This window comes from Triturus cristatus, chromosome 1_1 (genome assembly GCF_964204655.1).
Source record: "Triturus cristatus chromosome 1_1, aTriCri1.1, whole genome shotgun sequence".
In the NCBI taxonomy this organism is placed as follows: domain Eukaryota; kingdom Metazoa; phylum Chordata; class Amphibia; order Caudata; family Salamandridae; genus Triturus; species Triturus cristatus.
The window spans coordinates 576794991-576817066 of NC_140579.1; the positions used below are offsets into that span (position 1 = coordinate 576794991).

The window sequence follows — 22076 nt, forward strand, 5'->3', positions numbered from 1 at the left end:
TACGATGAAGGTGCCCATCAACTTGAAAAGAATTCAAGAGCTGTGCTGAGAGATGCAGAGTTATAAAGCTATTTGGGTAGAGTGCATTTTCTGACAATAGTCTTGGCTCATTTAGGATTTTGTCACGCAGTTTTTAATGTGAAATTGTGCATTTTCTTCACTTCCTCATTTATTGATGATTGATTGATATAATTGTTCTCGTTCTCGCTCTGCAGATTCCTAGGCTATCTCTACAAGTCGAAACCTGATGGATAGTGAAAATTCATTTCACCTGAGGATTGACTGACTAGCCTAAAAATGTCAAATTCTTTGAGAATAGTAATAAATACATCTATACAGCGTGGGTGATACATTTGCAGTCAACACTTATATGTAAGGCATTGCTGTAAAGAAAAAGTACTACATTGAATACTCACATGTCCATTCCGTGAAGTTTGGGGAAAATGATTTGTGTTCTTTACACATGGCTGCTATCTTTATGATGTACTGGCTCCCAGCATACAGACCTTTGAAGGTGAAGAAGGTCTGGTTGTTCGCTACAGAGATATCTATCAGCACCGTCTGGTCCGGGATGCTGAGTAAAATTAGCTTATAAGAGTCCCTCTCCCCAGCAGGGGCAGTCCAGGTGGCGTGGAGCATCGTAGAGCTGCCTCCATTCGTGAGGTTCACATCAGTAGGCGGTAGAGGTTCTAAGACAAACAAAAACACAATCTAAAATTTCCAGGTGCCAGCTAAAGCAGCAGAATCAGTTTGAACTATATCATCAGCTGTGCTGAATTAAAATAAAGCAGCACTTTTTTCACAATCAGAAAAAACACCCCTTTCCCACCCCCTCTATATTTCATAGCTTAAATCTGAAGTTCAGTCTTACATCACAATCGACTGACTACTCCTACTGCTCCTACTGCCCTTTTTCATTATGTAGACATACAATTAACTTTAGAGAGTTATTCAATGTAGCAAAATACATGGTTCTCTTAGCCCAGTACTGCATCTCCAACAATAACCAACAATAGGCATTTTAGGCGTTTTAGAATAGTTGTTTGATGAAGTCACATGGGGTTTTGGGATCTACTGTGACATAATTAATTTGATTTAAATTTATAAAGCACAACATGTCCCGAAAGGCGTCTAGGCGCAGCATGAAATGAAGAAGACAAACTAGCGCAAGAGAAGATTAAGAAGCCGAGGTAAACAGACATGTTTTAAGAAGCTTTCTAAAAGCTAAATGGTTGGGAATGTTCCTTAAATGTTCAGGCATTTGGTTCCAAAGGCGAGTGGTGGCATGATAAAAGTTTCTACCTCCCTGTTAGACCTAGCACCTTGGCGTGAGTCTCCCTTCCACTTTTTGTTGCTGTACCTCATTGGTTTTTATGGAGTTCGCCGCTCAGAGCGCTGTGCCACTGCCCGGCCCAAGCACCGTGACTAAGGCCCCCGAGCCGTAGCTCGCAACGCAAAGGAAGGACTTCGTGACACCTGATTTGCCTCTCTGCATCGTGCCACTTTGCGGGCCCCCCTACCCTTGCCGAGGGCAGGCTGTGGCTCATAGAGTGGTTGGTTCGTGGCTCCCCACCGGAGCGTGTTACCGGCTATGCATCACACCGAGAACAAAAGCGCCGTCCTCAAAGGTACGGCTCGAACGCCGCAACTAAGAGCCAGCGCACCGTACGTCTGCACCGTCCCCCTGAGCACCGCGACTGAGGCCCCCTTCGAGCCGGAGCTCGCACGGCGATTGAAAGGACATCGCGCCGTACACGCGTGCTGAGGATTTACTGTGCCGTCCCTGACGAACTTCTCCAAAGACCAAGGTACTGTGCCCCCTTCACACCGTAAGGTGCACGCGTCACCCGGAGTGTCTGCCGACGCTTGTGAGCTCCGCTCGCAGCCTCTGATCACCACACGAACCGGCCGACGCTCACGAAGCGCTCAGACCTCCTGAACTAAGCTTTAACCACGGACGCTTTATCTAAAGAGTATTGTGGGCCCGTTTTACACGTTATTGGGTCTTGTGATAAGTCTGCTTACATAAAGAATTATATTTTTGATAACCCAGTGTGGAGTTCATTTGTGGGGGGTGTCATTGAATTGTTGTATGTAGTCACAAATGCTTAACCATTACGCCTGAGATAACGCCTTGTCTGCTCGCGCCAAGCTACCTAGACGGTGAGCAGGGGTTATTGATAGAGTGTAACCCCTTACCCTGACTGGAGGAAAGGTCCCCTGCTTGGTACAAGTACCTACCTGTGCCAACCAGAGAATCTGGATTCTAACACTCCCCAAGAAGCTTTAGAAATGGTTGGAACCCACCATTCATTGGAAGGCCTCTTCAATGCAAAGTCTGGGCATATTTCATACATTTTTTGGTGCTTATCACAATGTATGGATTGACCACTAACTCAATCTGGCTAATGCCAGGTCACCCGCTCCATTAAAGCCTTTGTGGTCAGTACTCTGTCAGTGCCTGCTGGAAGAGGCCCAGTGCCCAGCAGGTATAGATAGGCCTGCTTTATAGCAGAGTGTTGACATTTTGCTTGTCAGCATCCCTGAAGCATGTTTTTTGAAGCTACGCTCCTCACAAGCACCTATGAACAACTTGTGTTCACAGGTACTAAGACTGAATAAGTGCCCTGCCGCTTATCGATTCCAAGTCCACCCCTGCTGGTCTATGTAGCTCTTTTGATGCTTTCATGAAATCACACACCCCATACGTTTCTCGAAAAATATATGAAATATATTTATTGCAAATCAATCGCGTTGAAGCCACTTCATAGTCATTTGAGAACCTGAAGAAAATTAGAGTGAGGTAAGATAAAAGGAGACGGGATGGCATAAGGACAAAAAAAAAAGATTGAGACTAGAGGAGTAACAGAAAGGGAAGGGTTTCAATGCACACACAGAAAAAGAACGTGAGCGGGTAAAGTGCCATTTGATGTGCTTAAATGAGAATCCAAAGGTTTTTTGCAGATATTCTGCCTCCAGTAGCAACAGATTTCGGGTCAATTATCAATAAAGCCCACATGTGCTTTCATTTTTTAAGACTTTTCTGTGCCCCACTTTAGTTTTCCAGAAGGAGCTGCCGACGCCTGTGCACACGTACAAACTTGCACCCATACATTGTTCTCTCAGGTTCATCGACTTATTAGTTCATGGCTCTACTGACGTCAAGTAGTATGAAGCCCTGCAACAAACTTGGTTAATTATCCTGACTTCGGATCCTTGATTCACAATTTGAATACGTAGATATGCACCCACCTTAAGTGACCATGTATAATAAGATACACAAAAAGAATTCTGAATGTTGAACCCCGCCAACCATCAAAAATAAAGTGTAAACATTTGTATGGCAATGTATTCAATCTTTGTTTGAAAACATCCTGACTGCAGTTGTCTCCCAGTCACCCAATGGTGCATTTGGTGCAATCCCTGGCATCCTCTTAATTCGCCGTGGTATCAATCTATCAGCACTTGATCTTCCTGTGTAGGGGAAAGCTCTGCATTTATCATACTACTTCACCTCAACCAGTTCTCATCAGTCTCCGTTTGTATGCAAAATTCGAACATGAACCCAGGCATGAATTCGGAATAAAATCCTTTAAATAGAACATCAATGTAAACATGGAACATTTACAATTAACACATGGATCGGAAATATTTGCAGCGGGGTCTTCTAATATGCTCTAGCGGAAAAATAGTGCCTAGTAAACTATAGTGCTTTGCTAACTTTAATTATGAATGGAAAATATAAACAATTATGAACAGTGGAGGTTCCTAAAGAAGCCACACGGCGGTTCCTACTACGAATAATAAAGTACATGATTAGTTTGGACAATGTGTCCCTGGCAGTTTATGTGCCTTATTGTATCAGCCAGTATGCTTATGTGTGAGCAGGACGTTCATGTGTGTTTGGACACACCAGATGAATGTGGTATAGTATGGAGGTGCTATTAGGATTCGTTGTGTGAGAAAATTATTGTTTTATTAGGTTTAATGTTTTAGTGAAATGGTAAGTTGGGCTTTACCTTACCATTGATTTATCACAGTGATCCGATAGATCTCTTTAGACCCCCAGGCAAAATGCTTGCCTGGATAAAAAGTCCAATCATTGATCTGGAGGTAACACATCAAAACCCTGTGATGGGAAGGCACACTGTTTCTGGCATGTGCAGTTTCTCTTCTTCCCACTCATTTTCATCTCTTCTGTCTGCAGATATTTACTACATTTCTGAGGATTCCATTTGATAGAGCACTGTATGTATGTATATGGTATTTCTACAGTTGAAGTACTGGGTATTTTAGACCCAGCGGTGCAGGGGCACACACCCTATGACTTCTGGGTTCACCCTGTTCCGGACCTACAGAAACACAGAGTCTTCTGGGTGAAGTCAAAGATTCGTTTATTGGCTGCAGACCAATGACAGGTATCCTAGAAGTACAACAGCGTGTATGTTCTCAGGAGACTGCTGAAAATCATAGGAACGGGTTTCTCCTTAAGTACAAAATATCATGCTCCAGGCACACATTCCTTGGTTTACGATATGGCCATATAAAGGTATACATTACAAACGAAAAAGCAGAGTCATGATGACCATCCCACATTCCAGTTCGGCCAGCCCACAATGATTTACACAGTAAGGTTCAGATCCCACATCAGATGTAAACAGACCCCCCAATAAACATGAGCATCTCCTGTTTTGGGAAACAAGTCATAAAGCAGGAACAAGCAGGTGTGGAAGAGATTAGCCGGGGGATTGTGTAGAATGAAAGGGTTTTATGACGGGTCAAGCCCTGATGCTAATCACAGGTGGACGGAGGAAGGGGAGCTCGTGAGACCGGTTTGACCTGGGGCAGCAGAGCCAGCTGCCCAGGTCACAGAGAAGTCAGAGGGAAAGCCCATGTACTGTGAGGCCCGTATTTACTCCATTATAGCCTATGTGAGGGCAATGACAAGATGGCCACTGCTTCCAAAATGGAACCCACGTAGTGAAGCAGAATAACGTGTACACAGTGCATTCATAGCTAGAACGATATATAAAGCACTCGTGCATGCCGCATTTACCATTTGCGGTTTGTTAATACCAAGATAGACAGGGGTAGAGCCCCGTCCCCTACGCGGTCCCGAATATTAAAGTACGACAGACACTCCTTTTGCCCTTACATATGCAATCACTATACTCATCTTAATCCGAGTCCAGGTCAATGTTCACAAAGTCATGGAGATGTTGCTGTAGCATCATCCTATTACTTAGTTCGTCCCTCGATACGGGTTTCCTTACACATAAGGTAGCACAGAGGCCACATATCGCAGGAGCACACTGTATGCACAGACAGAACAGGAAAAGAATGGCTAAGATCATTCCAATGACCATCAGAACTTTCCAACCCCAGGCAGATATCAATTCCCAGAACCACCCCACCAGTGACCAATCTCCCTTATCCACGTGTATGGATTCAGATATTTTATGGAGTTTGGAGATGGCTTGAGACACTGTTGGAGCATTATCTGGTATGAAAATGCAGCAACTGGATTGGATGACCTTGCATACCCCACCGCGGTCTGCAAGAATAACGTCCAGAACCATGCGGTTCTGCAGAGTCATAAGGCGATCCGCTTGGAGCTCAGCTGTCAGATTACTAAGGGCACCAGCCGTTACATTGACAGTGGATTCAACCACACGAGTCAGCTGTCTCAGGTTCCTACTATTGACCATAGGTCCCCAAAACGGCAGGAAACCCAAGAAGAAGTCTCCCGCTTCCTGACCGGCAGTATCCTCCTTACTAATCACACCTCTCACAACTCTGGTCTTGTGATAGTCAGAGGCAGCAGTAAATGTCGGCGGTAGCAAGTTTGCAATATAACATGTGCCCGAGAAATCAGGGGGCAGCCATGTATATGCTCGGTCATTACAGATGAAATATGTGCCCTTGGCAGCCAAAAACGCAGGGGAAAACTGTGACGGGAAGGTGTACGTTTCAGTACAGTCACTTCTTCCCAGTTGAGCTCTAGGATTCTGACCATTACCCTGTAAGCAGAACCGACCCATGTGGGGTACGACCCAGATTGGAGACGAGATTTTTCGCTGTCTTTCACCCAAACTAATACTATACCCCGTCGCGTTCCATCCTACATAAGGTCTCAGCTCTTCTTTGGGAATGGATGAGTAGGCATCGATATCCCTACTCATATCGGCAACTCCTTTCATCAAAGCCTTATTATTGGTGATAGGTCTGATGGAACGCGGTTGGCGAGGGGAATATGTATCTAGAGCATAGAGAAACATGGTCTGGAATGCCCATGACGAACCATTGTAACTATACGGCAGCACCAGGTAGGGAATACCCTTGTTAATGGTATGTGGCATTAACCCACACACCCAGCAATTGGTCGTATTCATTACCAGTTGGTGCTGGTGCAAGAGCTGGATAAACGAGTTATTTACGAACTCTGATCGTCTGGTCTGTTCGTGCTCAGGCAAAGGGTGGAAAGAGTGAGAGGAGGCAGTAGAAAGAGGTATAGGCTGTTCAGTGGGTTCAATGGGCTTTTGAGCGGAGAAAAACACAAATCCTACAATAAACATTATGATACTACACAGTGTAAAAAGGCACAAAAAGACAAAACATTTACTTTTTACAATTCTACACATCCTTGCGTTAAAGTTCATTTCCTCAATCGGTCTCTCCATCTTAAAAAACTCCATCCTCTACTCGGGCCGCTCGCGGTGGATGAGTGTCTTCTGCTAAGGAGTACGCCTGTCAGTCCAGGGAAACGCCCTAGACCAACCAGAACCGTTGACCTAGCGTCTTCGGCCTGTACCCCAAAGTCTTGGCACCGCGACCCTGCGGCAGAACCCGGATGGTGGTTCGAAAAACAAAAATCAAGAAAGTCCTTCAGATGGGAGAACAAAAAATGTCAAAAAGGAAATAGTGAGGAAATCTTTATTTGTCCATGGGCCTAGGTCTCGAATTATAGCGGAGGCGGCCAGGTGCTGTTTGGTCTTGAAACAAAAGTTCAGGCTCAGTGGTGTCCAGTCGATTTGATGGTGGCACAGCTTCCTGCAGAATATTGTCACTCTCTTGGTCTGAAACTGTGTCTCTTATGCATGCGTCACTGAATGGTACAAAACGAGGTACAGTGTCTGTCTCAGAGTCGGCGATACCCTCCTTGACCCACTGGTCATATGGCAGAGGCAAAGGGACTACTTTACAGTGGGTACCATGGATCCAGTGTTTCTTCCCTTTCACTCGCACTGCTGATCTTGTCGAAAGAAGAACAAGATGAGGGCCGATCCAGCGAGGCTCGTCGTTGCTCTTGCGCTGGAAATTTCGGACTAGCACCCACGTACCAGGGTTGATAGGGTGTCCAGGAGGTTCAGAAGCTTGGGGAAGAGTATCATGTACCTGTTGGTGCAAAACACGCAGTTTAACAGTCAAATCATACAGGTAATCGAGCAGTACTGGATGCTCTACCTCACTGAACTTCATGGGCCTCGGTACACCCCATACATTGGCCGGACGGCCAAAGACAACCTCGTAAGGGCTAATCCCCACTCGTGAGTGTATGGTCATTCTGGTGGACAGGAGTGCTAAAGGCAGAGCGTCAGGCCATTTAAGACCGGTGCTCGCCTGGATTTTGGCCAGCTTGAGCTTTAAGGCTCCATTGTAGCGTTCTACTAATCCAGCTGATTGGGGGTGATTTGCAGCATGGAACTTCTGCTTTATCCCTAGCCCTTCACATACATTCTTCATCACTTTACCCACAAACTCACTTCCGTTATCACACCACACCATTCTTGGCATCCCAAACCTAGGGAAAAACTCTTTCACAAGGGCTTTGGCGGTGGATAGGGCAGTGTTATCTTTCAGAGGATAAGCCTCTATCCATTTTGAGAAAGCACAAACAACCACCAGTACATATTTCAGGTTGTTGCATCTTTCCATGTGAATAAAGTCCAGCTGCAAAACTTCGAATGGACATGATGGGGGTGCAAAGTGACCAGCTGGAGTTGGGGTTCCCCTACCAGGGTTGTACTTCAAGCATACTATGCAATTCTTGACCACATTCTCTGCACACTTGGGAATCCCAGCATTCTGCCATACTGGAGCCAACAACTTGCATATACCTTTCGTACTGATATGTGCCATTCCATGTGCCATAGTAACCACTGGAAGCACATATGCATCAGGCAACAACCATCGCCTATGTTCTGTCAGATCAATCCAACAACCATTCTCATCCAACTTACCCATACTTTCTCTCCACTTGCTTAACTCTTCCTCTGTGGCTTCAGCTTGAAGCGACTTCACACTCTCTATTGTGTTCTCACACATCCCAACATCATTAACCCATCTTGCGGGGCCTGCAACATACATTCTAGTCTTCACATTCTGTGCTGTTTCTTTCGCGGTCTCATCAGCAAACGCATTCCCACGTCCAACATCATCTGTGACTTTCCTGTGCGCACTGCATTTCATGATCGCAACTTGCAACGGTAGGGTCAGTGACTCAAGGAGATCATTCACCAACTTGCCATTCTGAATTTTAGCTCCATGCGATGTCAGGAACCCACGCTCCTTCCACAATCGCCCAAAATTATGAGCCACGCCAAAGGCGTACTGGCTATCTGTGTATATATTCACTCTCATTCCTTCAGACAACACACATGCTCTCGTGAGAGCGATTAATTCCGCCGCTTGGGCCGAATTATGTGGCACTCGTGCAGTTTCCACGACCGTGTGCAAAGTCGTGATAACATATGCAGCAGTCGTGTCACCATTAGGGAGCTTAAAACATGAACCATCTACCCATAAAGTGCCATCACACTCAGTCAGGGGAGTATCTTTTAGATCTACTCTCCCTTTCGTCTCTTCTTCTGTTCTGAACAGACAATCATGTTGCTCAATCTCATCTGAGTCTGCTGGGACTGGCAATAATGTAGCTGGATTCAGCGTATTGCATCTCTTTATGTGTATGTGATTTGCTAACAGTGTAAGTTCATAACCTGATAATCGCGCACTAGTCAAGTGTTGTGTCTTGGTCCTATTTAATAATGTGTCTACAGCGTGTGGAACCATAACAATCAATGTATTGTCCATTACCAAACCAGCAGATTGTCGGATAGACATCGCTGCAGCAGCTGTCGCTCTCAGACAGCTTGGCAATGCCCTTGCTACAGGGTCCAAGGTTGATGAAAAATATGCGCATGGGCGCGGTCTGTCGCCAAAAGGCTGTGTTAACTCTGACAACGCACATCCATCTTTCTCGTGAACATACAATGTAAAAGGCTTACTGTAGTCAGGGGTACCCAACACAGGTGCTGAACATAATGCATTACGCAATTCCACAAAACTTTTCTGGCACTCTTCAGACCATGGGATAGGATTCGGTGTGTCTTTGCATGTTAAGGCTACTAAAGCTTTTGCCAATAAAGAAAAACTAGGGATCCAATGCCTACAGTATGAAGTAATGCCCAAGAAAGCACGCACTTCTCTCTGTGTCTTTGGCACACTCAACTGTGCAATGGCTTGAATTCTTTCTGGGGTCAGTTTCCTTCCCTCCTTCGATAAGAGATGACCTAAGTAGGTCACTTCTTGTCGACAATATTGCAGCTTAGAGAGAGACACTTTGTGATGGAAAGCGGATAAATGGCGCAACAGTGACAATGTGGCTTCTTTACAGATCTTCTCAGTATCCGCAGCGATTAGTAAATCATCCACGTACTGAATGAGGATAGCGCCACTAGGTAAAACAAGTGCATCAAGCTGCGCTTTCAAAGCTTGACTATATATTGATGGACTTTCACAGTAGCCCTGGGGAGCGCGTTTGAAGCGGAAGCTTCGGCCTCCCAGACTAAAACCAAAAATGTCTCTGCTCTCTTCTGCAATTGGGATGCTAAAGAAAGCATTCTTTAGATCGATCACTGAAAACCATGCAGCAGAGGCTGGAATCATCGTTAACAAGGCAGTTATATCGGGGACAACCGGAAACTGTGGCACAACAATCTTATTAACCTCTCTAAGATCGATCACAAATCTGTAAACAGGTGGCTGTGAAGGATCCGTTCGTTTTAAGACAGGTAAAATCGGACTATTGTAAACGTTGCCTCTTGTCTCTTCAATCACACCCTTATTAATCAAGTCGCTGACAATGTCTAACAATGCTTTCTGGCCTTCATTAGAGATCTTGTATTGGGGAATACGTGGCAGTCTGACATTAGCCTTTAAAGTCACCACATATGGCGGTATCTCCAAGAGGCCCACATCATTGGGACCAGTAGCCCAAAGGGAATCCGGAAGGGATGACAATTCAGGCGGCATTGTATTTTTAGACAAGTACATTGGGGAAATCACTTTCTTGCCTAATGTTGTAGACTTGTAAATGTTGTAGACTTGTAAAGCGCACAGCTGCCCCAGCAACGGGGCGTCCCGGCGCTGTAGACCGCTGGGGAACCCGTCCTGGCTATCCCTGTGAGATGGTCCCTTTCTGGGTATCTCCAAGGTGAAACCAGGCATCCCCGGCGTCTGTGGGGGGCCGTTGTAGAGATGAGGCAATCTTAATGCCCAGAGTTGCCGAGTGTGTTCCTGGTTAGAGTAGGTACCGAGGCGAGAATTTTCGAGTCCGTTTTGAACCTGGTCCACGACCCTGCCGCGTCGGGAATTGAACCCTGGTCTCTGGCCGATTCTCTGCTTACGGGTCTGCCGCCTCTAACCAGTGAGCCACACCTCTCCACAATGTAAGTTGTACTCCTGAAGGAGAACAATACAGTGTAGCATGCAATCTTTTCAACAAATCTAATCCCAGCAAATTCTCACCACAACCTGTTGTCAGGATCAGGGGTGCTTTCAGCTCGCAAGGTCCAACAGAAAGTGACATGGGACTAGAAATCGGGTTCCTAACAGGGGCGCCAGAAAAACCTACTGAAACATTTATATCGCCAGACAAAGGTGCACCAGGGAGTTTTGAATGCATGATTGAACTCTTTGCAGCACCAGTGTCTAGCAGAAAAGGCTCCGTTACATTTGCTGTAGTCACCTCAACATACGGTCCACTCTGATCCACTGGCACTGAAACAACTCCCTCTCTCTGTCTACGGCTGTCCTAGTAATCATTATTTTCTGCATCACCGTCCTCTGCATAATAATCATTATTATAATACTGGGCCGTATTACTAGTCACGTTAGCTTGCTGATCAAAGCTATTGATGGTACTCTGAGGCGGCAGAGGACGCGCGTTCTGGGGAACACTTCCACGCCCTCTGCCTCTAGGAGCTTGCTGACCACCCCTACCTCTGGCGCCATACATATTGCCGTTACGCTGCATCAATTTAGGGCAACTGTATTTAAAATGACCTTCCTCTTTGCAGTATGAACATTGGTTGGGACCTACAAAGACACGTGGTTGGTAATACCCATTCATTTGCGAGTTGTTCTGAAACTGTTGGGGTTGGTGATAGACACCTTGGGGTTGCCTATAATTATTCTGACCTCCACGTGGCGGATAGACCTGCTGTAAAAGGACCTTTGTCTTTAGTTCCTTCGTTTTCTTTTCTGTTCTATCTTTCTCGTCCTTATCTCTATTTTCATAATACTGTGCAGTAGCCAGTATTTGCGCTGAAGAAGAAACAGCCCAAGAACTTTCCGAATCCTTTAACTTTTTACACAGGTCAGGAAGTAGATTCTGCACAAACTTATCCACAAACAACCGTTGGCCACCCTCAGTACTCATATCCTGCCCACTGTGATCAATAAACGTTTCTTCAAACCTAGTAAAGAAGTCTGATACTGTCTCATCTTTCTTCTGCTTGCATGCAGATAACTTGTCCCAATTTACGCGCATCGCAGGCATTATTGTCTTCATATACGTAATGATTCTACCAGGCAGTTCAGCTACTAAAGGTTCTGGTTTCGCACCACCAGTTTGTCTCGCATCAGCAGCAACAATGTTAGCCCATGTATCCCCTAGTTCTGCATTGTGATCTATATTACGAATTGATCCCCATAGAGGCTGTGGAACAACATTACCAAACAACATGTCTATGTCGGCCAGATTCATAATGCATGACCCTGCCGTCTGTGACAACTCTTTATAATAACCTGCTGTGTTTTTACGGGGATCAGGCAAGGACTGCTTAAGCGCTAACACCTCAGAGCGCTTCCATGGAACATGCACCCAAACACGCTGGAAATGCGCTGCCACAGCGGGGTTACCACCTGCAGCTGCAACCGCTTCCTTCCATACCGGGGGAACTTCTCTCATAGGGTATTGTCGCGTTTCCACCTTTTTCCCCACAAGGACATCTTGTTCAAACAATGATTGTTGGCAATCATCATTCCTAAAGGACAATACAACCGCAACTGCTTTATCTACTCCGCGGTCCACAATTATACCAGTTCCAAAATCGAACCTCACTCTACACAATTCCTGCGGGTTCGGATTTTTACCACTATCCTCCAATTCTTCACAGAGAATTTCGCACATTTTCTCGAACACATATCTCTGTTTTGGGGCATCCCACTGATGGAAAACGTTGACAACTGATTCCACATTATATAGTGAAGGGAAAACAATCCATCTACGCGCCATGTTATCTATTACCTTTTTCTCGTCAGGGTTAGGTAATTGGCTGCGCAATTGCTTACGCTGTAAACCAGGAGTCGCACCAGATGACTCAAAGAGAGGAGACATTAATGTAGTAACCACATTAGCTAAGCGCTGTCGCGCTGAAGGAGAAGCTGAGGCGAGAACAGGGGGAAAAACAGAGGGAAGAAAAGAGGATGTAGAGACAGGTACTGGAGTGGTGGAAGGAAGAGTGTCAGGGGAGGCAGCTGCTGTATTAGGCAAAGTCGCAGGAAGTGCGGGGGCAGTTGGAAGCACAACTGGCAGTCCTTGAGAGGGCTGCGCTACAGGGATAGGAGCCGGCTGCAAAGCAACTGGCGGTTGCGGCAAGGCTTGCAGTATATTCACTGGAGGTGGCATATTTACAAGCTGGGGAGGCGCCGTGGCAGTCTGAGCATACGGGGGTGGCGAACTCAACAAATGTGACATCAGGGGATCTTTCTCCTTTTCTTCTAACTCATTCTGCTTAGAATATGGTAAAGCTGGGTAACATTTGTCAATCCCTAACTTGCGCTGCCTATGCAATTGCTCACTCATCTGCTCCTCTTCATTGTCTTTAAATTGTACAGCTGCTTGCATCACTGTCATACCTTTCTCTCTCTTATTCTTTTTCGCTAGCTTAATTTCCTTTTGTTTGGCTTCCTTTCGCCATAAGCGGAAAGAGTCAAACATCGCCGGCCGTGCTTTCTTTTGAAACAATTTAATTTCCAAATTATCTAAAATATCGGTATCAAAACTACCATTTTGGGGCCATTTTAAAACACCATCTTTCCTGGTGTAGTGGATCCACACTTCGTTATATGCAATGGGGCCTACGCCATGTTTTACATAGAGCTCATAAGTTGGAGTACCAACCGGAGGAACCGGACATGATTCCTTTAGCTGGAAATCTTTTCCACAACCCAAACAGAATAATCTACTAAATAGTCCTGAACCAGGCATCTTTGCTCACTAGTCTAGATCCAAACGTCAAAGGATTATCGATTACGATATTCTCGTGAATACACGAGTCCTTTGGTTTTGGCGTTTGCAAACTCCAAAGTACCAAATTACCAAATCAAACGATCCCGAAGGATACCAAAAACAAATGGGAGACGCTCCACTTATACTTAACTGAATATTGCTGATCGATGGCGTCACCAGAAGACTCTCTCGATTGTTTCGCTCTCTCAAATTCGTCAAGGGTCCAAAACAGGTCGATTAATCAGGGCAGCAGTCCTTCGTAGCCGTCGGGACGCGGAGAACCTCGCAGAAAAGACTTTCGGACCACGTCGACATGCAGGGGTCGATGAAGTGGCGGCCTTCCTCCGGAATTTCCACACGAAGCTCCTCACGAACCTCTGGCTTGGACTGGTACCGCTGAAATCGTCCCGAGTTGGGCGCCAAACTGAAGTACTGGGTATTTTAGACCCAGCGGTGCAGGGGCACACACCCTATGACTTCTGGGTTCACCCTGTTCCGGACCTACAGAAACACAGAGTCTTCTGGGTGAAGTCAAAGATTCGTTTATTGGCTGCAGACCAATGACAGGTATCCTAGAAGTACAACAGCGTGTATGTTCTCAGGAGACTGCTGAAAATCATAGGAACGGGTTTCTCCTTAAGTACAAAATATCATGCTCCAGGCACACATTCCTTGGTTTACGATATGGCCATATAAAGGTATACATTACAAACGAAAAAGCAGAGTCATGATGACCATCCCACATTCCAGTTCGGCCAGCCCACAATGATTTACACAGTAAGGTTCAGATCCCACATCAGATGTAAACAGACCCCCCAATAAACATGAGCATCTCCTGTTTTGGGAAACAAGTCATAAAGCAGGAACAAGCAGGTGTGGAAGAGATTAGCCGGGGGATTGTGTAGAATGAAAGGGTTTTATGACGGGTCAAGCCCTGATGCTAATCACAGGTGGACGGAGGAAGGGGAGCTCGTGAGACCGGTTTGACCTGGGGCAGCAGAGCCAGCTGCCCAGGTCACAGAGAAGTCAGAGGGAAAGCCCATGTACTGTGAGGCCCGTATTTACTCCATTATAGCCTATGTGAGGGCAATGACAAGATGGCCACTGCTTCCAAAATGGAACCCGCGTAGTGAAGCAGAATAACGTGTACACAGTGCATTCATAGCTAGAACGATATATAAAGCACTCGTGCATGCCGCATTTACCATTTGCGGTTTGTTAATACCAAGATAGACAGGGGTAGAGCCCCGTCCCCTACGCGGTCCCGAATATTAAAGTACGACACAGTGTGAACCTGGCTGAAAGGCTGCAGAGTGCTATACAAAATCAATGAAGATAAAGTCAAAAAGTCAACAAGACGTAGCTGAGATATGTATGGCTAATGAATTGCGATTTAGGGCCTGATTTAGATTTCGACAGACGGGTTACTCCATCACTGTGAGAAGTTGGCCTGGTATATGCTGTTCACTAGTTCTAGTGACCACCTTGTACCATGCCAAGCAACCCTTATGGTGTGGTTGTAAGTCAACCTTTTTGGACTAGCTGCCCTAGTGGTAGCGTAGGCTAAGCAGTCTTTGAGGCTAAACTCGTGATGCGTGTTAAGCAAGCTGTTTTACCAATAGTAACCCCCTTTTATACCAATGAAAGGACACCACACAGATATATATTCAAAATATATATGTATTTATTTCTCAAAGTAACCCCTAGTCTCTTTATGAGCACAGGAGCACAAATCGTCAAACAAGATTATCACAGAATACACAGAAGTTGCACTTTATATGGATAGGCCCTGGTGGCCACTCGAACCATATACTAAAATAGTGGTATAAGTACCACGAACAGAAAAGGGAAAAGGCCTAGGGCCTCTAGAATCGCTGGGCCTACAAGGAGCTAACGTCAGTTAGTGACCAGGAGGTCCACGGGTGGCGTGTGCAGAGCAAATAGTCACACGCGGGCTCCCATAGGTTTCAATGGGTGCGTAAAAAGTACAAAGTTACTGCAAAAGGAATCTTCCGGATGACCTAGGAACTTAAGATTTGGAACACAGGCACTAGAGATGTATTACTACACTTGGGCACAGGTGTGCCAGCTTTACCTCACCCACAGGAAGCGGGTGCATAGGCCTCAAAGTGCGTCGGGTTTCGTCTATCTGTTCCGTTGAGCCTGGGACAAAGATGCTGCAGGCGGTCGGTCGGGAGGAGATGCAGTGGATCCAAGAGTGGATCGGAGATGTTGAAGACCTGTAAGCAGAGGGGACAGTGTTCACAGTCACTAGCCAGTGACCAGCGTGGCACCAGGTGGGTACCAGGCGATGTCGGGTGCAAACAGGTGATGAGGGGTAGCTTGTCTCCGCAGCCACGTGGTCCCTGAAGGTCGACGACGTCCAGGAGTCGGCTCACGAGCTGTCCCACGCAGGCTCTCGCTGTCGGCGGTGTCGGCAACTTGATCGAAGCAAACAAGCCTTGGCAAAAGCAATTGCAGGAGGATTCGGAAATCAGCTGTTGGTTCTGACCAGCAAGGTCAGAGGGATTGCTCCTTTGGTGTGGAGCAAGGGCCAGTCTGGAGCAACCAGACCAGCGGTGTTTGTCGTAGATTTCGTCGCCAAGATGGCCACTAGCCAGCGGGCCAGCAACCGGTTAGGCGCGTCGAGTGGCAAAATGCAGAAGGGCCCCACGCAGATCGTGGAGATGCTGGAGGGCTCACCTTTGGTGCAGATGCTGCTCGAGGGTTGGGCTTCTCAGGACCCAAAGCACAACTTGGAGGGAGCCTCGGTTGTTGCACTGGTCAGCTTGTCGTAGTCGTTCCAAGATGGCTGGCTCCACGTGTCTCGGTGCCTCCACGGGTCTCCTCTTTTCAGGGACTGTGGATCGGGCGGTGAGAGGTCTGGAGGTCCAGGTCTTGTCAGTCTCTGGGCTCGGGCTCCGGCGGGAGGCGGCGGCAAAGCAGACGTTGATTCGCTGGATGGTGCTTGCGTTAGCAAGGTGGTCACTCCCTGACCACAGGGGAGATTTTCTTCAGTCTTCTGTGCAGCAGAATGTCGAAGTTCCCGTCTTCTTCTTAGTTTCAAGTTGATTCCAGGATGTCTGAAGTCTTAGGACACAGCTCCTACCTTTATTCGGATTCTAGGGGCCGGACTACCTGCTAGGTCCCTCCCTATGGGTGGGACCAGGAAGGGGGGTGGTTACACCCCCAATCCTTTGTCCAGCTCGCCCCAGGCCCGGGACTGGTGTGCCCCAGGACCGGTTTGAACTGGCATATGCCCCGAGGCTCCTTGTGAGCCACAGGCATGTCTGGTTTCTTTCAAGCCCTACCTGACCAATACACAAAATCCTGTCTGGGGTGGTGCACGCACCTCCCCTGGCAGGAAACCCTTTGTCCACACCTCCCAAGCTGGAAGGACTCCCAGCAGCAGGAGGGCAGACTTGTGTCTGTGGTGGCAGCATCCATTTTGTGGAGCTGAGGCTATGTCTGATTTTACCCGGGTTTCAGGCACTGTACATGTCGTGTCCCTCTAGAAGGGTGGAATGCTAACCCCGTCGCCAGAATTGGCGAGGGGTTAGTATTCCAATTCGTATGACACCTTACTCGACATGTTTTGATAAAGCCAAACCAAAGATAGCATTTAACCGCGAGGTTCATAATGCACTTAAGAGTATATGGTATGACGATATCTGGAAACAGTAGAAGGAAGTTGTTCCGACCACTGCAGACAGGCTCAGCTCATGCCAGAGCACCATCTCACATGGAACCAAGCACTCTGCCTTCAGGATTGTTAAGGCCTGCTATAGGAGTGACTTATAGGTTACCAGGTGTCCCATTTAAGGTTAGGTATAGGTATACTACACCTAAGTAAGAGGTGATTACACCAACTTACCCCAGCTGAGTGATCAGCCAGTTGTGTCAGATTGTTAGGCCAAGCCTGGGGTGGCATAATACATGCTGCAGCCCCTGGCAGGCCTTGGGTACACCAATGCCCTGGGTACCTAGTGTACACTGGTACAGGGGCTGACAGGGTGATCCACTTCCAATTGGTTATGCACCTAGGGTGCATAGTTTTAATTTAGTAGAGAGAACAGCAGGCTGGGGGTCTGATTGGCAGGCCCACAGCCTCAATATGTCAAAAACCAGTGAAGCAAAAAGCAAAAATTTGGGGTGACCATAGGATAGCAGACCCTACTCTCCTACAATCACAAAAGTGACTGATGTCCCATCCACTGAAATATAAATCCCAGAATATCCTATGAGATTTATATTTCAGCGTATGGGAAATCAGTCACCATTGTGGCAGAGTAGGGGCGTAACAAACACCCCGCAGCGCCCGCGGTGGGGGGGCCCCCAGTCTTCAGTGGTGAAGGGGGCCCTCTCAGCTCTTTGGTAGAAAGCTAGAAAGCTGTGAGGATTGCTCTAAAGCAGCTGCAGTCTGCAGCCTGCTCTGAGCTCCTCAGCTGACCCAGGGCAGGACTGAAGATAAACAAAGTAACATGTTACATTGTTTCTCTTCAGTCAGAGCCAGGAGCCAGGCCCAGAAAAAGGATGGGGGTGGGGGCCTCAGACAGAATATTCCTCACAGAGCACTGCTCCTCTGAGAAGAGGCAGCACAGAACTGACAGGGCCAGGAGCAGGGACATTTTAAGGATTTTAAGGATTTTGGGGGCCCTGGGCCAAACGTATTTTGGGGGCTTCTGTTTGGAACAGCTTTGAATTTAGATTCAATTTCAGCACTTTCATGCCCCCTTTGGCCAGGTCACTCACTGACAGAGCACAAGCACACTAGTGCACATTCTAAATGTGTTTAAATCTAATATTAAGGGATAGGGACTTGTGTTTTCAATATTGTAACACAGCAGCAGCTCACTAATGTTACTGCAAATGACCTCTGTGTCATCCTCCCCTTTCTCATATTTCAGGTCCTTTTGATCTAAAATAACCTTTTTTTAATGGATTTTTCGTGAAACATAAACACAACATTTCTCTGCAAAATGTCTGTAATAGAATTTCACACATCACCCACATTAAAAATAAATTAAAGAAAAATGGTATTTAAAACAAACTGTCTAAGCATTACTCAAGGTCACCAGGACAAGACTCTGCAGAAAAGAGCTAGCTCTATGAGGGGGCCCCCTAAAAGGCCGGGGCCCTGAGCCAGAGCCCACTTTGCCTATGCCTTAAAACATCTCTGGCCAGGAGAAGGTTTGCAGCTCCAGGAATAGGACTCTGCTGGGACGCATTGGAAGGTAAGCAAGCATTGGAAATGCAATAGTCCTCGCATTTGTTTGTGTTGGAGCTATTGGCATTGTAAATGGCAATGTTTTTACTTATTTGTTTCAGACTGTATGCATTTGGTTTGTTGTTGAATCATGTGGGTTGGATTGAATGAGTTGGTTGTGTAATTGTGTGGCTTGGAATTGTGTGGTGTGGAGTAAATTTGTGTATTGGAATTATGTGGCATGGGTACTGTGGAATTATGTGGATAGTAATTATGTGGTATTAAGTGTCCTGGAATTATTTGGAGTGGGATTGTGTCAAGCTACATACAAAAACTTTAACTGTCCTCATGATATCTAGCACTTTTTGTTTTTAAAGAGATAGCTTCGGTATTTATCTGTGAATAATCTACCATAAACATGGTGCAAAGTATTAAACTAGGGTGACGGAATTCCATCGCACGAGCAGCGGGAGGAGCAGGGGAGGCGGGGCTTTAGTATGAAGCAATGCAGATAAGAGGAGGGACTATTACACGCTGTAACAGGAGGAAGCATGAAAGTACTGTCATGGCCAACAACATTGTTCTCTTGGTGAAATCGCCTGGGCATCAACCAAGCACCCAGGGGTGGGACTTTGGAAAGCAGTCCACCAAAAGGGGGCCAGCTTTTCTGACTGGCACAGCAGAGAGTGAGTGGCAAGCGCTCTGACTCTAAGCTTGACCCAAAAAGCAGAGATATGCTGCTACTTTGGGTCGAGGAAACCAGGTTAAAGTTTCAGAGTCAGACTTTTCATCCAGCATGCATAGTGCTGTTGGAAAAATCAGGGCAGGCTGAAAGTCAGTGACATGCTGACAGCTGAACAACTAGCATAGGAGGGCCTAGGGAGGAGGGGGTGAGAGGGGCACGACCTCTGCCCCCCAGAGTACACAGTGGATGCTGGGTGCCAAACATGAGTTGTTGGAGATGCCAAGATGGAACAGTAAAGCTTGACACAGGTACCAACACCCAAAGTGATGCCTGAAGGGGTCTTTTGTAATGGGGTCACTTTATAGCTGCTATGACCATAACTTACTACTATCTCTTCAGGGGACAGGAGATACACCACCCATATGTTATACTCGAAAAACAGGTCCTGTTAATGCAGGTAAATGTGAGGAGTAGAGTGGGAAGCAGGCTGAGATAGGCCCCAAAGGTCCTCTTCCTGCTGGCCTCTGTATATCAACAAGCTTGTGTACACACGAGGGATAGTTGCCCCTTTCCCCTTACTGGCTTGGTGTTAAACATGCAGGCTAACAACTGCATGTGTAGTCTTGGGGTGAATTTTACCTATATAACAGTTCTATGTGTACAAGTCTCAGAGCCCCATGTGCACGTGTACATATGTCTTTTGCATTCATTGCTTTTGGGTACAACTCCCAGGGCCACAGATGAACCGATGTAAACTAGGGGTGACAAAAGATGTTTTTCTACATTCCAGTGTCCGTGTTCTTCCTCCTGGGTCCCAGTCACATGCATGCGCACATAGGCAGCTTGAAGGCTTCTTTCTACTTCATGTAAAACCAGGAGCCTCCTGTTATATTCAATGCATTGATGTGTTGACATCACAGACTCGGTTTAACCCCTTCTATCCTAGTGGTGTACAGTTGGAGAGGTACGGAAGGAAACAAAATTGTTTTTTTTAAAAGGGGGTGTCTCCCAGGCAGTCATAATGGAATAATAAATGGAGTACTGGTTCAGACAGGCATCCCTTTTGGGTCCCTCTAGGTACACGCAGACATCAGAAGTTATTGTCGCCTTGGCTGAAGCACACTGTATCCATGACACTGTGGGGCTGACGCCATGACAGGATGACAACGCTCCCTTACCTGAGGTGTCCCACATGTTCAGCTCTATCCGCTGCTACCTAATCTCAATGCTCGCGGTGTAGTTCTCAAAAACAGCAGGCACGTAGTTCTGAAAGTCGGAGGTGATAGCAGCTGTGAGTTAGTACACCACTTTGAATTTTACTTGTGTTGATGGAATATTATATTAATAATGTAAATATTTTGCCGACCCATTGATCTTTTATGGTTCAGATCTTTTTATTAATTTATCCAGCAACAAATGCTCTTACCTAAATCCAAAGGCTGACGAGGTAGAACAGTGGGAGAACAGAAGAAGGAGATAGAAGTTGAGAAAGGCAGGATACCAGGGGGACTGGGAAAGGCGAGAGAGAAGCAATAAAATATCAGGGGTTGTCACTCAGGGAGCATAGCCACTCTCGCCAGAATTAGCTCTTTCGCAACGTATTCAGTGTCAACAGTCTGGGTCGTTTAGTGCGTCATACCCACTGCGGTCAGTCTTTGTCTTGCTGATCAGGCATGCCCCCTCGTCCTGTTAGCTGGCGTACTCATAAGTAAAAAGGACTAGTAAGTTCCCAAAAGTCCTGTGCCAGAGATTGGATGCATGGGCCCCTCATTTTGTCAAAGTGTAGCAACTTGTTCTGCAGGGAAGCAGTAAGCTTTTCCATCCCTGTGATGTAGCACAGTTTATGAAGCCAGTCAAAGTGAGATTACAATGTATCGGTGGCCCATTTGGTTTTGATACCATGTTTAGCCCCACACAAAGCCAAAACCCATTATTATTGCCTTCCCTTTGTTAGAGTGTTGTAGAGGGTGTGTTGGGGCATTGGTGAGGCTCAGTAGGACATAGCTAGAAAGAGAGGGTATATCTGTTGCAAACATTTCATTGATATCTTTCAGACGGCCTACCAGTAGTGTTTGAGCTTGGGACAGAACCAGAGGAGATGAGTCAGTGTGTCTGGGTGGCTGAAGATTTTTTAACAGCCATTAGGACTGTTGAGGTTCCATTTCACCTTCTGGCTGGATTGTAGTACCAATAGTGTGTCACTCTAAGCATTGCTTATTTTCCTGAGGCACAGAATGAGGGGTACACTTTGTGGAAGGTGTCAGTCCATTTCTTTAGGATAAAGTGAAAGTCCAGCTCAGCTTCCGAGCTGTGGGGCTAGAATAGTTGCACAATTCCCATGTTTTGATTTGTGTATTCAGACCCACCTTATCCAGTATTTTCCACAGAAAAAGGCCAGTTCACTTGATGGAAAGCCTTGTCTCACAATTGACAAGAGAAGTTATGTTTGTAACTGATTGTCTTTGTCTTTATCGATTTAGAGAAATTTGAGGAAGACACCTTGGATTGTTTCTGCAGGACAGTAGGTTGAAGAAAGAGGTAGGTCTTAGTTTTGGGCTGGTGATCAATAAGGCAGGAGTTGGGGAAACTTGTGAGTCTTGAGTTGGTAGGTT

General features: G+C 46.5%; 1 protein-coding gene across 1 annotated transcript in view; it reads right to left on the bottom strand.

Moving 5' to 3' along the window:
* The window catches only part of LOC146870662 (receptor-type tyrosine-protein phosphatase V-like), a 450224-nt gene that overhangs the window by 309645 nt on the left and 118503 nt on the right, over positions 1-22076 (bottom strand). Inside the window, 1 exon segment of the mRNA XM_085643396.1 lies at positions 417-689. Within this exon segment, the coding sequence (XP_085499522.1) occupies positions 417-689 (273 nt within the window).